General features: G+C 35.4%; 1 protein-coding gene across 1 annotated transcript in view; it reads right to left on the bottom strand.

Moving 5' to 3' along the window:
• The window catches only part of LOC100636997 (splicing factor 3B subunit 1-like), a 39,237-nt gene that overhangs the window by 22,836 nt on the left and 805 nt on the right, over positions 1-15,596 (bottom strand). The window contains 12 exon segments of the mRNA XM_011405209.2: positions 1,616-1,785; positions 2,075-2,106; positions 2,109-2,151; positions 10,029-10,130; positions 10,210-10,321; positions 10,374-10,450; positions 10,822-11,060; positions 12,083-12,409; positions 12,555-12,831; positions 13,164-13,237; positions 14,546-14,666; positions 15,090-15,182. Coding sequence (XP_011403511.1) covers positions 1,616-1,785; positions 2,075-2,106; positions 2,109-2,151; positions 10,029-10,130; positions 10,210-10,321; positions 10,374-10,450; positions 10,822-11,060; positions 12,083-12,409; positions 12,555-12,831; positions 13,164-13,237; positions 14,546-14,666; positions 15,090-15,182 — 1,667 coding nt within the window.

Genomic DNA, 15,596 nt, shown 5'->3' with positions numbered 1-15,596 from the left:
TTAGGGATGCACGCCAAAACTGACTAATTAAAATTCTAAATACAATTCTGGAGGACTACATCATCCACGCACGCACACACACACACAAAACAACCACAGAACTTATATATACTGTATACACGTAGGCACCAAATCAGATTAAGATATTAGACACAAGAAATAAGAGAAATAAAACATGGGACAGAGGAATGGTAGGGAGAGAGGGGGAGGGAGAGGGGGGGAAGGGAGGAGGAAGGGGAGGGGGAGGGAGGGAGGGGGAGGGAGGGAGGGGGAGGGAGAGGGAGGGTGAGAAAGGGGGAGTGACTGAAAGTAAAAAGTTAAAGGAAATAAAGAAACAATTTTTAATTTTATTCTAAACAATATAACTACAGCATATACTAATACTACTAATAATAATAATAGGACACTGATGCTATAAAAACTATAATAGAGTGCTAGCTGTCATTACTAGTTGTTAGGACTCAGTTAGTTAAGGTAACTGGTTTATCACACATTAAATAAGTTGATTATACTAATCCTATTGAGGAGAGTGATGAACACAAAGCGAGACAGTACAACAACCTATTGTGACTGGTAGACTTAGGGAAATTACAATGTGGTTGGAATACAGAAATTGCAATAACATCAGAGGGAATGAGCAAGACCCGTGACGCCCTACAACACATGCACATCTTAATAATAGGCACTGGTGACTTAATCCCTCTTCACATAAAACTTATAAAAACTCATTCTAGGTAGAGAGATGTACAAATGGAACTATGCATATATGAGAAAGGAACTGGAATCAGATGCTGTTTAAGAGCGATGTCACATATCACTTACTAGTACTAGAACCTAAAGTGTGGTCAAAAAAATTTATTAGATATAATTCATAAATGCACATTAATCATTCTCACTTTTAGCTAAATGAGTACATAGCTGGCCTCTACATGTACATGCACGTTCAAGTATTACAATAGGCTCAATCTTTAATAATGTCATAACGATATTTTGACCATAATTAGATAAAACAGAGGTCCAACTCAATTTAAATTGCTACAAAAAAGTCGTTGTGTGTATCAACAGAACTTGTAAAAGAATGACTGACATTTTGAATATGCACTAAATGAAAGATGCTGATTCAGGAAGACCACATTGTACACATGTGTACACAGAATGAGCAAAAGGCCATGCAGGAATATAATGTGATTCTGTTTGTACTTATCTTGGGAGAGAGGCATTCGTTCCAAATAATAATAAGAATATTAGGGAATGTATGGTAATGTATGCTTGAACTGATAGCAGAGTGCAAAGAGGAAATTAATAGAAATGAGGGAGAGGCCTCTATAACCTTTAAGGTCCTTAATTTAGCTACAAGTGCTTGTAAACAATGAATGCTGTGCATGTATTTGGGACATTCACTTGGGAAATGTATTAGAAGATATTTATCAGAACTTAATACTGTTCAATGGTGAAGCTGTTGCTACAGCTGAGCTACTGATGACAGTGTAAGCTAGTAGCTTTAAAAGCAGTACAAGCATCAATGGTGATACTTGCTTTAATAGATTAATTTTCATATTACTTGCAACATATGTGAATACTCAGTAAAATACTCAGTATATTCCAGTATACTGACCTTGCTGTCGTGTTCCTGACGTATTCGTCCATGTTATCAATGTCTGGCCTCATGGTTGATATCATTGTAGCAAGACCAGCAGCTTTAGCAAGATTACTGATGATCTCTCTTCCCTCCACACGAGCATAGTAATCCTCATCGATCAATAGGGGCTCAATGACAACAAGAATCTATATGAAAGAGAGAGAGAGGAAGGGAGGGAGGGAGGAGGGAGGGAGGAGGGAGGGAGGAGAGAGGGGGAGAGAGGGAGGGAGGGAGGAGAGAGGGGGAGAGAGGGAGGGAGGGAGAGAGAGGGGGGGAGGGAGAGAGAGGGGGGAGGGAGAGAGAGGGGGGAGGGAGAGAGAGAGAGAGGGAGAGGGAGAGGGAAAGAGTAGGATGAGAATAAGGAATGGAGAGAGGAAGGGAAGGGAGAGAATTGCAAGTGTGAGAGGAATCAGAAAGGAAGCATAATCCAGTTACCTTGTGGACATAAGGTCTAACAAGATCATCCATTTGTAGAGAACACGATCGATAACTTTGACTAGCAAATGACGCTCCTACAGAACACACAATAACAAAAACATCAAATGCACACACGATCAAATAATACAACAAAAAAGGAATTCCTGAGCACATTATTATTATAACAATAAAGCGTAAGTACATGAAATCAGTGCAGACACATTGCAATACTGTGGAGCCTCTATATAATGGACACTCTGGGAAAAGAGTTTATTTATGTGGAGGTTATTAGGTCAGGATTTCCCACAAGATTTTGGCATAGTGCTCATGCAGCTTCTTGTCAGTGGATTGTCAAGTTGCTCAAAAATCGGGCAAGAGACCCTGTACTATAGTACAGGGAATTTCAACAAAAATCACAAGGAAAGAATTCTCCATTTTTAATTTTTTTACTGATACAGTGTACAGATACATGTCCTTATGCCATTGTATCAACTTTGAGCTGATTTCAATTAAATTTAGATTTTTCATGTTAGTCAAAAATTAGGAAAATGACCAAAGGCCTTTGGTCTTTGGCCAAATTTCATTAAAAATGGCTAGGAGAGTTTTTATAATTTTCTGATACATATTATACATGTTCCAATGTTGTGTATAAAGTTTGAGCTGATTCCAATCAAATTTGTATATTTTATGAATTTTCGAAGTTGCTCCAAATGCCATGTACTGTATTGTAGTGCTTGTCAGCTCATGAAGCTCATGCTGTTTAGCTCACTTAGCATTATGCTTTATGAAAAACCTTGCACTAAGTAAGTGCTGTCTGTTGAATGGAGATGCATGCTATAGAGAGTGTTTGTGAAGAAAGGGTTCAATGTAAAGTGCACAGCAAAGAACAGTAGTGCAACAGGCACCTATGCAGTTATTGTTTTAGTAAAGAACACATTTATTAATACTAGCTCATTGATGAGGAATGACAATAATTGGAACCACAACTGAAAAGTACATGTACATGCAATATGTACTGTAATACATGTACATGTAGGCATAGGAGGAAAGGGAAGGATGAAGGGGCGGATGAAGAGAAGGAAATGATATAGTGGGCGATAGATACAAACCAGAACACATGCTAAAGGTGACCATGTAAGCACTCAAACACGCTAAATCAGATAAACGGATGAGGAAAGATAGTGACCTCATTAGGATTGCGTGAAGGAAAGTCCGCATACATGTACATGTACATGTATAATATCCATAGACTTACAGTGTCAGTACATAGAGAATTAATGTATCATATGTACACACACACACAACAGATACATAATGCAAATGTGTTAGTGTGATCATACAGTAGGGGGATAATGATGACACTGGGAGGTAATGAAATGAGGTTTAGGTGAGGGTCAGTGTAGAAGGACTCTCTGATAAAGTATCATTACGTCATGTAATAGTTCCAAAAAGACGTCAAGGGAATGAAGAGATTAACTTGATTGATTGACTCATGCAGGTGCTAACAGATGACATCAATAACATATAATAGTAGTAGTGATACCACTAATAATAATAATAATAATAATGATAATAATAATACTAGTAATATTAATAATACTAATAATACTAGTAATACTAGTAAAAGTGTACATTGAATCAGTGGTAGTGTCCCAAAGGTAATTGTAGGTAATAAGGTTTTGGTTTAATTGCATATATTCCCCCTAGACCTTTGCTAGTAGAATTAAGTGACAGCACATTAGCATAAAGCATAATGCACATGAATGAATTAGGTAGATCATTTACTCAGAGAAATTTTCTAGGAAGCTGCTGTTGCAATATAATAACTAGCACTATGTAGAATATGATAATAGTAGTGCAATTGATAAAATAATAAACACTAGCCAAAGGTAGACAGACACACACACACACATTCATCAGTAATCCTGGAACCATCTCACATTACAACAACTGATGGACACACACACACACACACACACACACACACACACACACACACACATGTACATGCATGTATATGCATGCAGATACTACTGCATGTACATAAATCTTTATTAAGCTTAGCTTTCACTATTCAATACCACAGAATCACAGGGATATACAACCCAGGCGTCATTAGTTGAAACATTAAAGTTTCAATAATTTGTTTAATCCACGCAGAGCCACCACAACGAAGGCCTAACGAGTACTTTAATTACATGAGGTTGCATTAATTGAGTTCCCTTCGGTGCTCACCCTACTTCCTGAGGGCAATAACAAATACAAATATACCAAAAGTGTCAAGCAAATTGAGTTAACTAGACCCAACAAGCCAGAAGACAGTTTCACACACTCATTATGCAACAAGCACTAATAGGATGATACACAAAAATAAATAATAACCAAATGAACATACACTGCATGTACATGTACATCAATTAATGATATATGACGATTCTCGCGTAATAGTACCTACCATTTACAGACTTGACATGTGTACATGTACAAGTACATATATTAATATCAACAAAGTCACAGGATTGAAGATGTCTTTATCTTGCATTATCATTTTGTCCAAAGGAGGAATGAATCAATGTACTCAAGGGAAAGAACCAGCCTCATATACACTTGATTGTATGTATATAAACAAAAGCAAATGACCAGCATGAATGTACACATGTGACATGACATATCAAGTACAATTAAAACACAATATTATGTACATGAACGTGTAAATGAAGAGTGTATTAGATCTATTCAATACTATATAAATCAAAATTAAATGAACTAATACTTTAAGAAATTACAAAAAAAAATTCTCTCACTTTACATCTCAAATCCATGCATGTACATTACAAAATATAACAATAAGAAATTATAATTAATTAATTACCCTCAAATCAACATTCAACACTATACATACATGTACATATAGAAAGTTCATCATGGAGGTATGTTCTCACACTGCCTGCTGGCATACTTTCCTCCACAAACAGGGAATTAGCGATGAATTAATAGTGTATTAATAGCATCAGAAGACCAAGAAAATGACAACAATGTCATCCTCGACCTCAGCATAACTTCACATGACAGTCTGAGTCGCTCGGTATAGACAGAATCAGAAGAAATGATGAGAAAGTAGAAATATGCAGTTTCATAAACAATGCGAATAAATTAGGAAGGTCAATTGATTAAATGTGTAGCCACATAAAGTCAAATATGAGGCTATAGCCTAAGGGGAAACATTGCTGAGCGAAAACAAGAGCATAGTAATGTGTAAACAGGATTAATGCTATAAATGAATTTATAATATAAACACAAACACGCATACATGATAGTACACAAGATAGAATATCATACTAACACAACCAGAAAATAATATATTTTTATATAAAATGTTGTAAATGAAATGTGTGGTTGTGTGGCTGTGTGCTAGCCACTAGCGTTGATAACGTCAAAGTGTTTCCTCCTAAAACAAAGCAAAGCCACAGACCTTTGAGGAATACACAAAACTAGTCCAATTCCTTCCTCTACTGGTGGACTCTCTCACACCGACCAACACACCAGCCAGGAGGAAACCAATCACACCAACACTAATTACCATATACATAATTAAGATGAGCATTACTGAGTGCAATAATACATTAAAGATTAAAGCTAGAAAATGAATGATGAATGTAGAAATTAACAGCCCCTTTCATATTATGCAGAATCACGCATTAACTTCAGGTGCTATTGAGACAATTAAGGCTATGGACACTAACAATACAATGAAACCATTGTCCATATAATGTCCCATTGTCTATAATGATCGGGCCATTGTCTGTAATGGACCATTGTATAATAATGGGCCATTGCATGCACAGGTGAGGATTCATAATGAGTGCTATATTGCTTGAGGGCAATGAATGTGTAATGTAATAAGAGTGGAAGGAACACCCACTCACACACACACTAGACAGAAACCATCCAAAGCTAGTGTGGTTTGGAGTAGGAGAGTGTTTGAACAGCAAAATTTGGTTTTTAAATTTGAGGCCAGGACTCTCCCAAATTAAAGCAATTCCAGACCTTATTAAACCAATTAAGGACAACAAAGATCTCATGAAGGCTCCTGCAGGGCAATAGAAATGAACTTGAAGCTTTAATAAGAAGTTGAGCTTTGTCAAACCATCCATACCCATGCACCCAAACACCATGTGCAGCCTTGATGTTTGTAATACTGTAATGCAAACACACACACACTCACCCACCAATCCATCAGTATATGTACACACATACATATACACACCTATCCATCTATAGTACACACTAGTGTATCAGTTTACAGTATATGCACACAAACAAGTAACTCAAAGTATCAACTATATGCAAACATATATCATGCATGTATGTAGTCATGTGCACAAAATGAAGGATGCACACGTACATGTAATGTAACAGAATCCATTGTATGTGCTCGCTTAATTTACAATCAACTAAATAATCAACAATAACAATTCAATAAAAGTGTGACATTAATGATATATAAACTCTTATACTCAAGTTCTTTCTTTCTCTCTCTTTCTCTCCAGGCCTCTAGCTATGGATAATCTAATGACCAGAACTCAATTACTGGCTGATAATTAATGAGATAACACAATAAAACCATGAGTACACGTCTACCACAGGTATGTCATGCATGAGCATACATGCATGTACATGTATGCCAATCCATTCCTTAATCCATTTACATGTACACATGCACATGTCCCCATGCTTTATTTCACATGCTATATACATGTATATCACACTATATAATGATACAAAATAAACCATAAGGGTATTGGCTTGCAAGCTTTGTCTACAAAGGCTGTTAGTAGTATTTAGCTAAAACACAAAGATACCATTGATTATCATAACACGTACGCCAACCAAAGAACCCAAATCATAAAACCAAACGGACTGGGATTGTTTTGACTGTGGCCAATTTGATATAGTAACACGATACGACCAGCAAGAGTTCAAGATACCACAAGTTATATATTGTAACTAAACACTGCCAATCATGTACAGTACAAGTACATGGAGTTTATTGTTATTTAAGACTATTAGGTACATGAGAAAAACCACTACAGCATGTCTACATGCTGTGTTTATTACATAAAACAATAAATAATAATACAATTTAGTTCAATCAGTGAGTGCTGTACAGCTACATGCGATCGGTAACTACATATAAATCAAATTGATACGTTAATTCACATCATGAGTACCCGTTTTGGGTAGCTGGTAAATACCCTTGACCACAAGTACAGGTACAAGTACTCCAGAGCAAGCACAATTCAATAATAACCAGAAATGCTTACACGTACAGCTCCAGCTCATGAAATTATTATTAAATAATTGGATTATGTTGTATGGTTATGAATATAGACACAGCAAGAGGATTGCCTGGCAGCAAATGAAAACACGACACGAAACAAAACAAAATAAATTAAAGCAAAAACAGCAAGAGCATATAAACTAATGAGTTATGAGTCCAAGGGAATGGACAGCAATATGAGATAAGTAAAATATAATAATTACATAATTAAAATTAATATTTAATAATGAATGATCTGACACGTAAAAAAGCACCATTTCCTATCTTTACAATTATGACAAAATAGCAAGAAAATGAGTCGCGAGGTATGAAACTATACACGAAGGAATGAAGTAATGTTGATTATCAGCGAGTTCGTCAACTCAAGTTGAATTCCACATAAACCAATAAACAGAAGCCAGGGCGAGGGCCACATGGTTTCTCTATGTACCTCTCTCTCTCTTATATGGATAAAGGAATGATAAAGTGGTACAAGTCTGGATGAACAATTACCTTTAATACGTACCAGATAACACTGAATACCTATCAATGCACGAGACTGTCTGATGGGACAGGAAGCATTCATTATCAGCAAGTCATGGTACACAAGTATCCCCCCATACATGCATTAGGTATGAGAGCAGCACATACGGTAGTGGAGTATTGCCAGTAGGTGTGAGTCTATGAGTCATAATGTTCTATATATAGCAGATACTTATTACCTGAATAATCTCACTGTGTGTGAATACTCCTTTATATGTATGGGGCATGATTAGAAACACAAATGAACATGTACATGTACATGTAAGGGTTTAAAAAGAGCATGTACATTTAGTGTACATTAGCAATAAGTAACATATAACATTGTACTGATCATGATGTGCTGGAAATTAAGGCTTTCAATTGTGACATTAATACTAAGAACTATAATAGATACTATAATATACTTTGGGAGTATGAAAGAGTTCCCATAACAAACATTGCACCATACTTCCAATTCTAGCTTTCGATAATAACAAGAGTAAATGAATATACATGTATACTATATTACTCTTGATAATAATAATAATAATAACAGTAACAAAAACAGCTACACACATGCAATTACACAATACACGTGTATATATATAATCAATCAATCACATGATGGTCATTAGTAAAAGTAATTCCATGTATACTCTGACTCAATACAGGCTAGTACTCGTAAATCTTGGCTCAGACCCATTATTTATACAATATGGCAAGACTATACACATACAGATGGAGGTTACAATGTTCATTAAATCAAAATGTGGTTTAGTGGCTCAAAACTAGCAGATAGCAATTGAGAGGATGTACGTGTACATACCTAGAGATTCAGATTAATCGTGTATGTAGATACTCATCATCATCAAGGCAGCCAGGAATGTGCATGATTCAAGGGAATTGCCTGACAGCACTTGGAAGGACTTGATTATAATAATATTTATTCACTGATGTAATGCAAAAGTTATGTAATCAATACACACCCATTACAAGTACATTAATCAATACACACCCATTACAAGTACATTAATCAATACACACCCATTACAAGTACATTAATCAATACACACCCATTACAAGTACATTAATCAATACACACCCATTACAAGTACATTAATCAATACACACCCATTACAAGTACATTAATCAATACACACCCATTACAAGTACATTAATCATCATCATCATCATTATTAGTAGGAATACATGTGTAGATGCGTGTCACGGGAAGCTGAGGATTAGTATAGGTGAGTGTATACAATGTACATCGTATATGTGGTTTTTTTTAATATGGTAAAAGTTCAATTAGCTTATTAGGAGTTCAAATAGTGGCGTGATGGGTTCAAAGTGAGGCTAATGCTGCCAATACAAACATGATATAAAAAACAATTAGAATTATGTCAATAACGACAGGCACTTTAAATGGTATTTCAAGCCAAAAGTGTGATTGGAATAAACTCAAAAAATGCTACAAACAAGCACATCAAAAATTGTGATAAAAGGAGATGAATTACTTCACAAAATTGATCTAATTATCAGATGTCCATAGCTCAAAAATACATGTAGTTACATGTACCAGAATTTCTAGGCAGGGTTTATAGTGCTCATGCAGCTTCTTGTCAATGAATTGTCAAGTTGCTCAAAAATTGGGCCAAAGACCCTGTACTATATAGCACAGGGAATTTTAACAAAAATCACAAGTCCATTTTTATAATTTTCTTCTGATATGTATACTATGCCCTTATGCTGTGTATCAACTTTGAGCTGATTTCAATAAAATTTTAATTTTCTATAAATTTTTAAAGCTGCTTAAAAAATCCGGCCAACAACCAAAGGCTTTGTCAAAAATTACTAGGAGAAAATTCTCCATTTTAATAATTTTTTTCTGATACATACACATGTCCTTATGCTGTGTATCAACTTTGAGCTGCATTCTGATCAATCTGAATTTTTCAATGGGTTTTAAAGTTGCTCTAAATGCCATATGCACTGCATTATAGTGCTTGTCAGCTCATGAAGCTCATCCTATTAGAATGATTTGTGGGAAATCCTGCTTCTAGATGTGCAATGTAGAATCAAGAAGCTTTTAACGTACGTTTACATGTACACGTATGTACATGTACATACCTGGTCTTCAAGAGTGGGTGACATTAGTAAAGGCAGTATCTGATTGAACAAAGCATCAGCACCAAATTCCCTAGCCCTGTCTGTAATCTTCCTCAGGGCAGACTAAAAAAAATTTTAAATTAAAATTATAAATTCTGAAAATTAAAACTAAAAAAGGCGTATTACAAGTACAATGTAGTACCTTTCTCATCGGAGGGGTCCCGTTCTTAATCTTGAGGAGCATTCTCATGATCTCTCTCTCCTTCTGTTCCTCTGCAGGGAGTGCCTCCTCATCAATGTCCTCCAAGAGTTTACTGTTATAAATTGATGAATGTATTTCTTTTAAAGTGTAAATTATAGACAAACCTGAAATATTGAGTGTCTTCAACTTTCATGAAAGGCATGTTAGCACCGGAGGGCTGGAGGGACTCAACCACTGTCACCTGTCACATTGATAAAATTAAAATATTGTTAGAGCAACATGGAAATATTGACGAGTTATATTTAAAAATTTTGTATTTGGAAAATTTTATAATTACATATACTTTTTATATTTTTTAATATTTTTTATACACTTTTTAAATATTTTTAACAGTTATTTTTACATTTTACAATGTAAATTTCACACTAAGAATAAACCAAAATGGCAAATAAAAAATATATCAATAAATAAAAAAATATATAAATCCTTATTATTAAAAAAAAAAAATAATAATAATAATAAATAATCATAAATCAAGCAACAATAAAATTATTAACAATTCACAATACAACAGGTTAGAAATATACAGGAATATACGAAAAATATACTGACTTTATTTTCCTCCACTTGAAAATGAAATCCACTCATGCCCATTGGAGTGGGAGTGGCAGTCAGTTTACGAGCCGGTGTACGGATAGGCTGGTACCCAGAGGGAGGGGCCAATATCTTGTATCCTTCCTGAGGGAAGAGAATATCCAGTTCATCGTCAGAGAGTGGGCGGTTCCGCTCATCAAGCTCTTTCTCCCATCGCCAGGCCTGGACCTGCTCTGGAGTCATTGAACTTAATTGAGCTAAAGAATGGAAAGAGAAAGAAGGGGAGAAGATTGAGGGTTTAGAACATAATAATGAATTTAGCTCCTTTTTGAAGTCGGAATGAGTTCAAACTATATCTACAGGACACCAATATGTACATGTATGTTTAATAAAATTGGGGCTTATTTAGGAGATATTTTTCGGAAAAAAACCATGGGCTATAGTACAGGGTATTTTTCAAAAATTGGCTCATTTTTAAAAAGGCTATAACTTAAGAATTTTGAGTCGGAATCAGCTGAAACTTTCTACATAGCATAAGGACATCAATATGTATCAAAAAATGTAATAAAAATTGAGGGTGATTTTGGAGCCATTTTTCAGAAAAAACCATGGGCTATAGTACAGGGTACTTTTCAGAAATTGGATCATTTTTTTTAAATGACCATAACTTAAAAAATTTGAGTCGGAATCAGTTCAAACTTTCTACATAGCATAAGGACATCAATATGCATCAGAAAATATAATAAAAATTGGGGGTGATTTCGGAGCCATTTTTCTGAAAAAACCATGGGCTATAGTACAGGGTATTTTTCAGAAATTAGCTCATTTTTTAAAATGACCATAACTTTAAAAATTTGAGTCGGAATCAGTTCAAACTTTCTACATAGCATAAGGACATCAATATGTATCAGAAAATATAATAAAAATTGGGGGTGATTTTGGAGCCATTTTTCTGAAAAAACCATGGGCTATAATAGTACAGGGTATTTTTCAGAAATTAGCTCATTTTTTTAAAATGGCCATAACTTAAAAAAATTTGAGTCGGAATCAGTTCAAACTTTCTACATAGCATAAGGACATCAATATGCATCAGAAAATATAATAAAAATTGGGGGTGATTTCGGAGCCATTTTTCATAAAAAAACCATGGCCTAAAACTTTGCTTCTTTCAAAAAAACTCATTCATTTTTTTGTGACTTTTTAAACCACAAAAATATCTGACTATGGAAATGTATGTAAATGTAATGATGTACATGTACATGTAACATCTCTCCCTCACCAGCTGATGGTGTCTGCATTCCCATAGCCATCATTCCAGCCGGAGTTTTCCCTGAAAAATTAGGAGTTGCTCCCATCACAGAGGGCGTGGTCATCTGAGGTGTGACCCCACCCCCTTGACGCTGGCTGACTGGTGTCTCGTCCCAGCGTGACCTCCTCTTGCTGCTACTGGGCGTGTCCAGAATACCCCCGCCCCCTGATCTATCGGCACGAGGAGTCTCGCCCCAACCAGAAGTGCCCCCACGTCCAGGGGTCTCACTACCATCGGCACGAGGGGTTTCCCCCCAGCGAGGGGTTTCACCCCATCGACTCCGCCTTCCTGGAGTAGCTAAAAAAATTAATAAAAAATAAATAATATTTTTGTCTTTCTCATTCTTTACATTCATTATTTCTGCAAATTACATGTACATGCATACTGTAAAGGTCTTTAATAATAATAACAATAATAATAATATTAAATAATTATTTTTTACCAGGAGTGGTGGATCCAGCAGCAGGGGTGTAACTGGGTGTGGCGTCCCACATGCGAGTGGAAGGTGTTGCTCCAGGTGTTTCACTCCCCTTCAATTGCCCCGGGGTCTCGTCCCAGCGAGACTGAGAGGGTGTGGTCTCCTGGTCCCAGGCCGACTTCTTGCTAGACTGATCCTCCTCCGTTGATTGCTTGTCCCACCGTCTCTTCCTACTAGTAGAGGCAGCTGCTGGTAATGTACCACTCTCTTTCATTTCAGCAATCTTCCCTCTCACTTGAAACTAAAGAATACACAAGTGATTAGGGAATAAAGAGAAAAATAACTGTATTAATAGCAAGAAATTATTATTATTTAATAAGCAGGTAGACATTGTGTATGCAACAATCACAATTGTACTTCTTTGATGCAATTATACCGTATAGCAGGAAATTTTAGAGTTCAATTTGGTGAATTTTAATTTGGAAAATTTTTGGCCAGCATGCGCATAGTGGCTCAAAATGTCAAATTTCATTTTGGCGAATGGCTATAATTTACTAAATTAACTCCCTCAAAAAAAATTTCCTGCTATACGGTAATAATATTAAATCATCTCTATCTCTCTCTCTCTCTCACCTCTTGTTTCTTTAATGATTGTTCTCTCATGACATCAGTGTATGTCCTAGCTTTTGGGTCTGGAGTTTTTCCCCCTGTGAGGAGAAAAAGAGAGAAAGAACCCCAAGTTAACACTGAACAGGAATATAATCAAAAAATAGGCCAAGCAGTAAATAAACAATGCGACATTGAGATGAGGTCATTGTTCAAAATTGCAGCCAATAAATAATAATAATAATAAATAATAAAATAATAATAATATTAATGATGATGACAAATTAATTATTATGATGTAATTTATTCCAGGATCATCTGGTTGGTGGGTATAGTAGGTACGTGGCTTAAAAGAGGAGACCCTAAGAAAAAAAGTACAATAATTGGGTGCATGGATTGATCAAACAGCTTGCTAGATCTTTTACTAGTGAGGACCGATTCACTGTTGCTCCTTAACATTTCTGGAGGTTCTGGATATAATGATGAGACCATTACATAGTTGCAAAGTACATGTACATAAAATGATATTTGACTGATTTAAGTGAAGTGCTACTACTTGGTTTGATTACACAAGAAACAAAATGGACACAGGCTTGTCGTACTGTACCAGTATAAAATTAAAAACCTATTGAGTCCTTTTAAGGTCCCAGCCACGAGCTGATTGAGAGAGACAGCTAGAGCACTCCTGATTTATCTTAGCCAAATAAAAAAGAGAAAAACACCCACCCCACCCAAATATACATGTACCTTATGCATCTCACACTCAGGAGTGTTCTCACTGAAATTTTATTACTTTTTACATAAACAATCATCAAGTACATGCACGTCTATAATATATACATGTAACGTACAGAAATCCTATTTAAATAGATCTGAAAATAAGCAAGTGGGTGATTTTTAATTTTTATATGAGGATAAGAATGAGAACACAACTGACATTCACACTCAAATTACTAGTTCACAAGGATATACATGTAGATTTATAATAATAATTAAACCCCATTTGTCAATGGAGCAGTTGGTACATGTACATGTAGGCGTGGTTTTTTAATTAATTAATTGTGAACTAGTAAACGCTCGTACATGGAACATGTTGTGTGGCTTACAAAATGAGATGAAAAGTGCCTAACTACACAAGATGAAAGGTAAGAGACAGACCACACCCACAAACCAAGAAATCCGGAACCGAGAGTAAAATCAATGAAAAGTTAATTTGTAACCTCATTAATATTCATCAACAATCAATTAATTATTTGAGTAAGTGATGAATATTAATGAGGAGTCACATTAATGTCATTATAGCTTACCTCTTTAACAAAGAACAATACACTGATCAAGCAATAAAATATAAACTATCATTATTATTAATATTTTAATGAACAGCTGTTTCTTCTGATTAGGAAACTGACCTTCAAGAAAAGGGTCTGGTCTGGCCGGGGATATGATCATGTGACGCATCTGTCTCATGTGGTACTCATCATGGCGGTCGTATATCTTCTTCTTCTGATAATCTTTCATTGGATCATACGACTACAGACACATGTACAAGTACATTGTATAAAGAATTCAAAAACAGCAATAAAAGTAGGTAATTTTATAATTTTTTCAATCAAATACACATGCATATATATCATAATTATTATATTTTTTCAGTAGAGCTAATCTACAATTTATAAATAGTGTACCGTATACTGGGATATTTTTGCATCACTAAATTTTCGCGAATTTTGCATTTGTAAGATTTCACGAAATAATATGTAAACTCCACCACGTGGCAATGGAAATTTAGAATTTCACAATTTTTATTTTCACGACGGAGCAAAAAATGCGAAATTCGCGAAAATTTGGCTACTCAAAAATTTCCCAGTATCGGTATTCAATGGCATTACTTTTCTTAAACTTTCTAGATACTACTGTACATGTAGGTATACATTAATATGTGTTTCGTCTTACATAATCTTCTCCAGCTGTAGCAGCTTCTTGGATGAGGTCTTCAGTAGCATGATACTGTGTGTGGGCTGGAGTAGTGCCAGAATCATCTTCATCCTGTGAACAAACACAATTTAATGTATAACTGCTACTGAAACATGTAACACCAATAATAAAATACATGTACATTAACTCCATCTATTATATAGATTTGTTCTCACTTCTCTCCCTCTCAGGGTTTCCCACACAACTTCAGCATACGTACATTACATAGTGCTCATGGAGGTTCTTGTCAGTTTAAAAATACTACATGTACAGGGTATTTTTTCAAAAATCGATAAAAAAGAATTTTCCATTTTAAAACTTTTTCTAGTACATATATTTTTGAAGTTGCTCAAAAATTGGGCCAAAGTCTCTGTACTATAGTACAGGGACTTTGGCCAAATTTCACCAAAAATGTCTAGGAGAGAAATCTCCCTTTTTATAATTTTTTCTGATAAATATACATGTTCTTATGTTACATTGAAAGTT

The sequence above is a fragment of the Amphimedon queenslandica genome, unplaced genomic scaffold (genome assembly GCF_000090795.2).
Source record: "Amphimedon queenslandica unplaced genomic scaffold, v1.1 AMPQUscaffold_13436, whole genome shotgun sequence".
NCBI classification, from domain to species: domain Eukaryota; kingdom Metazoa; phylum Porifera; class Demospongiae; order Haplosclerida; family Niphatidae; genus Amphimedon; species Amphimedon queenslandica.
The sequence above is the reverse complement of the archived record's forward strand: the minus strand, read 5'-3'. Positions and strand labels throughout refer to the sequence as shown.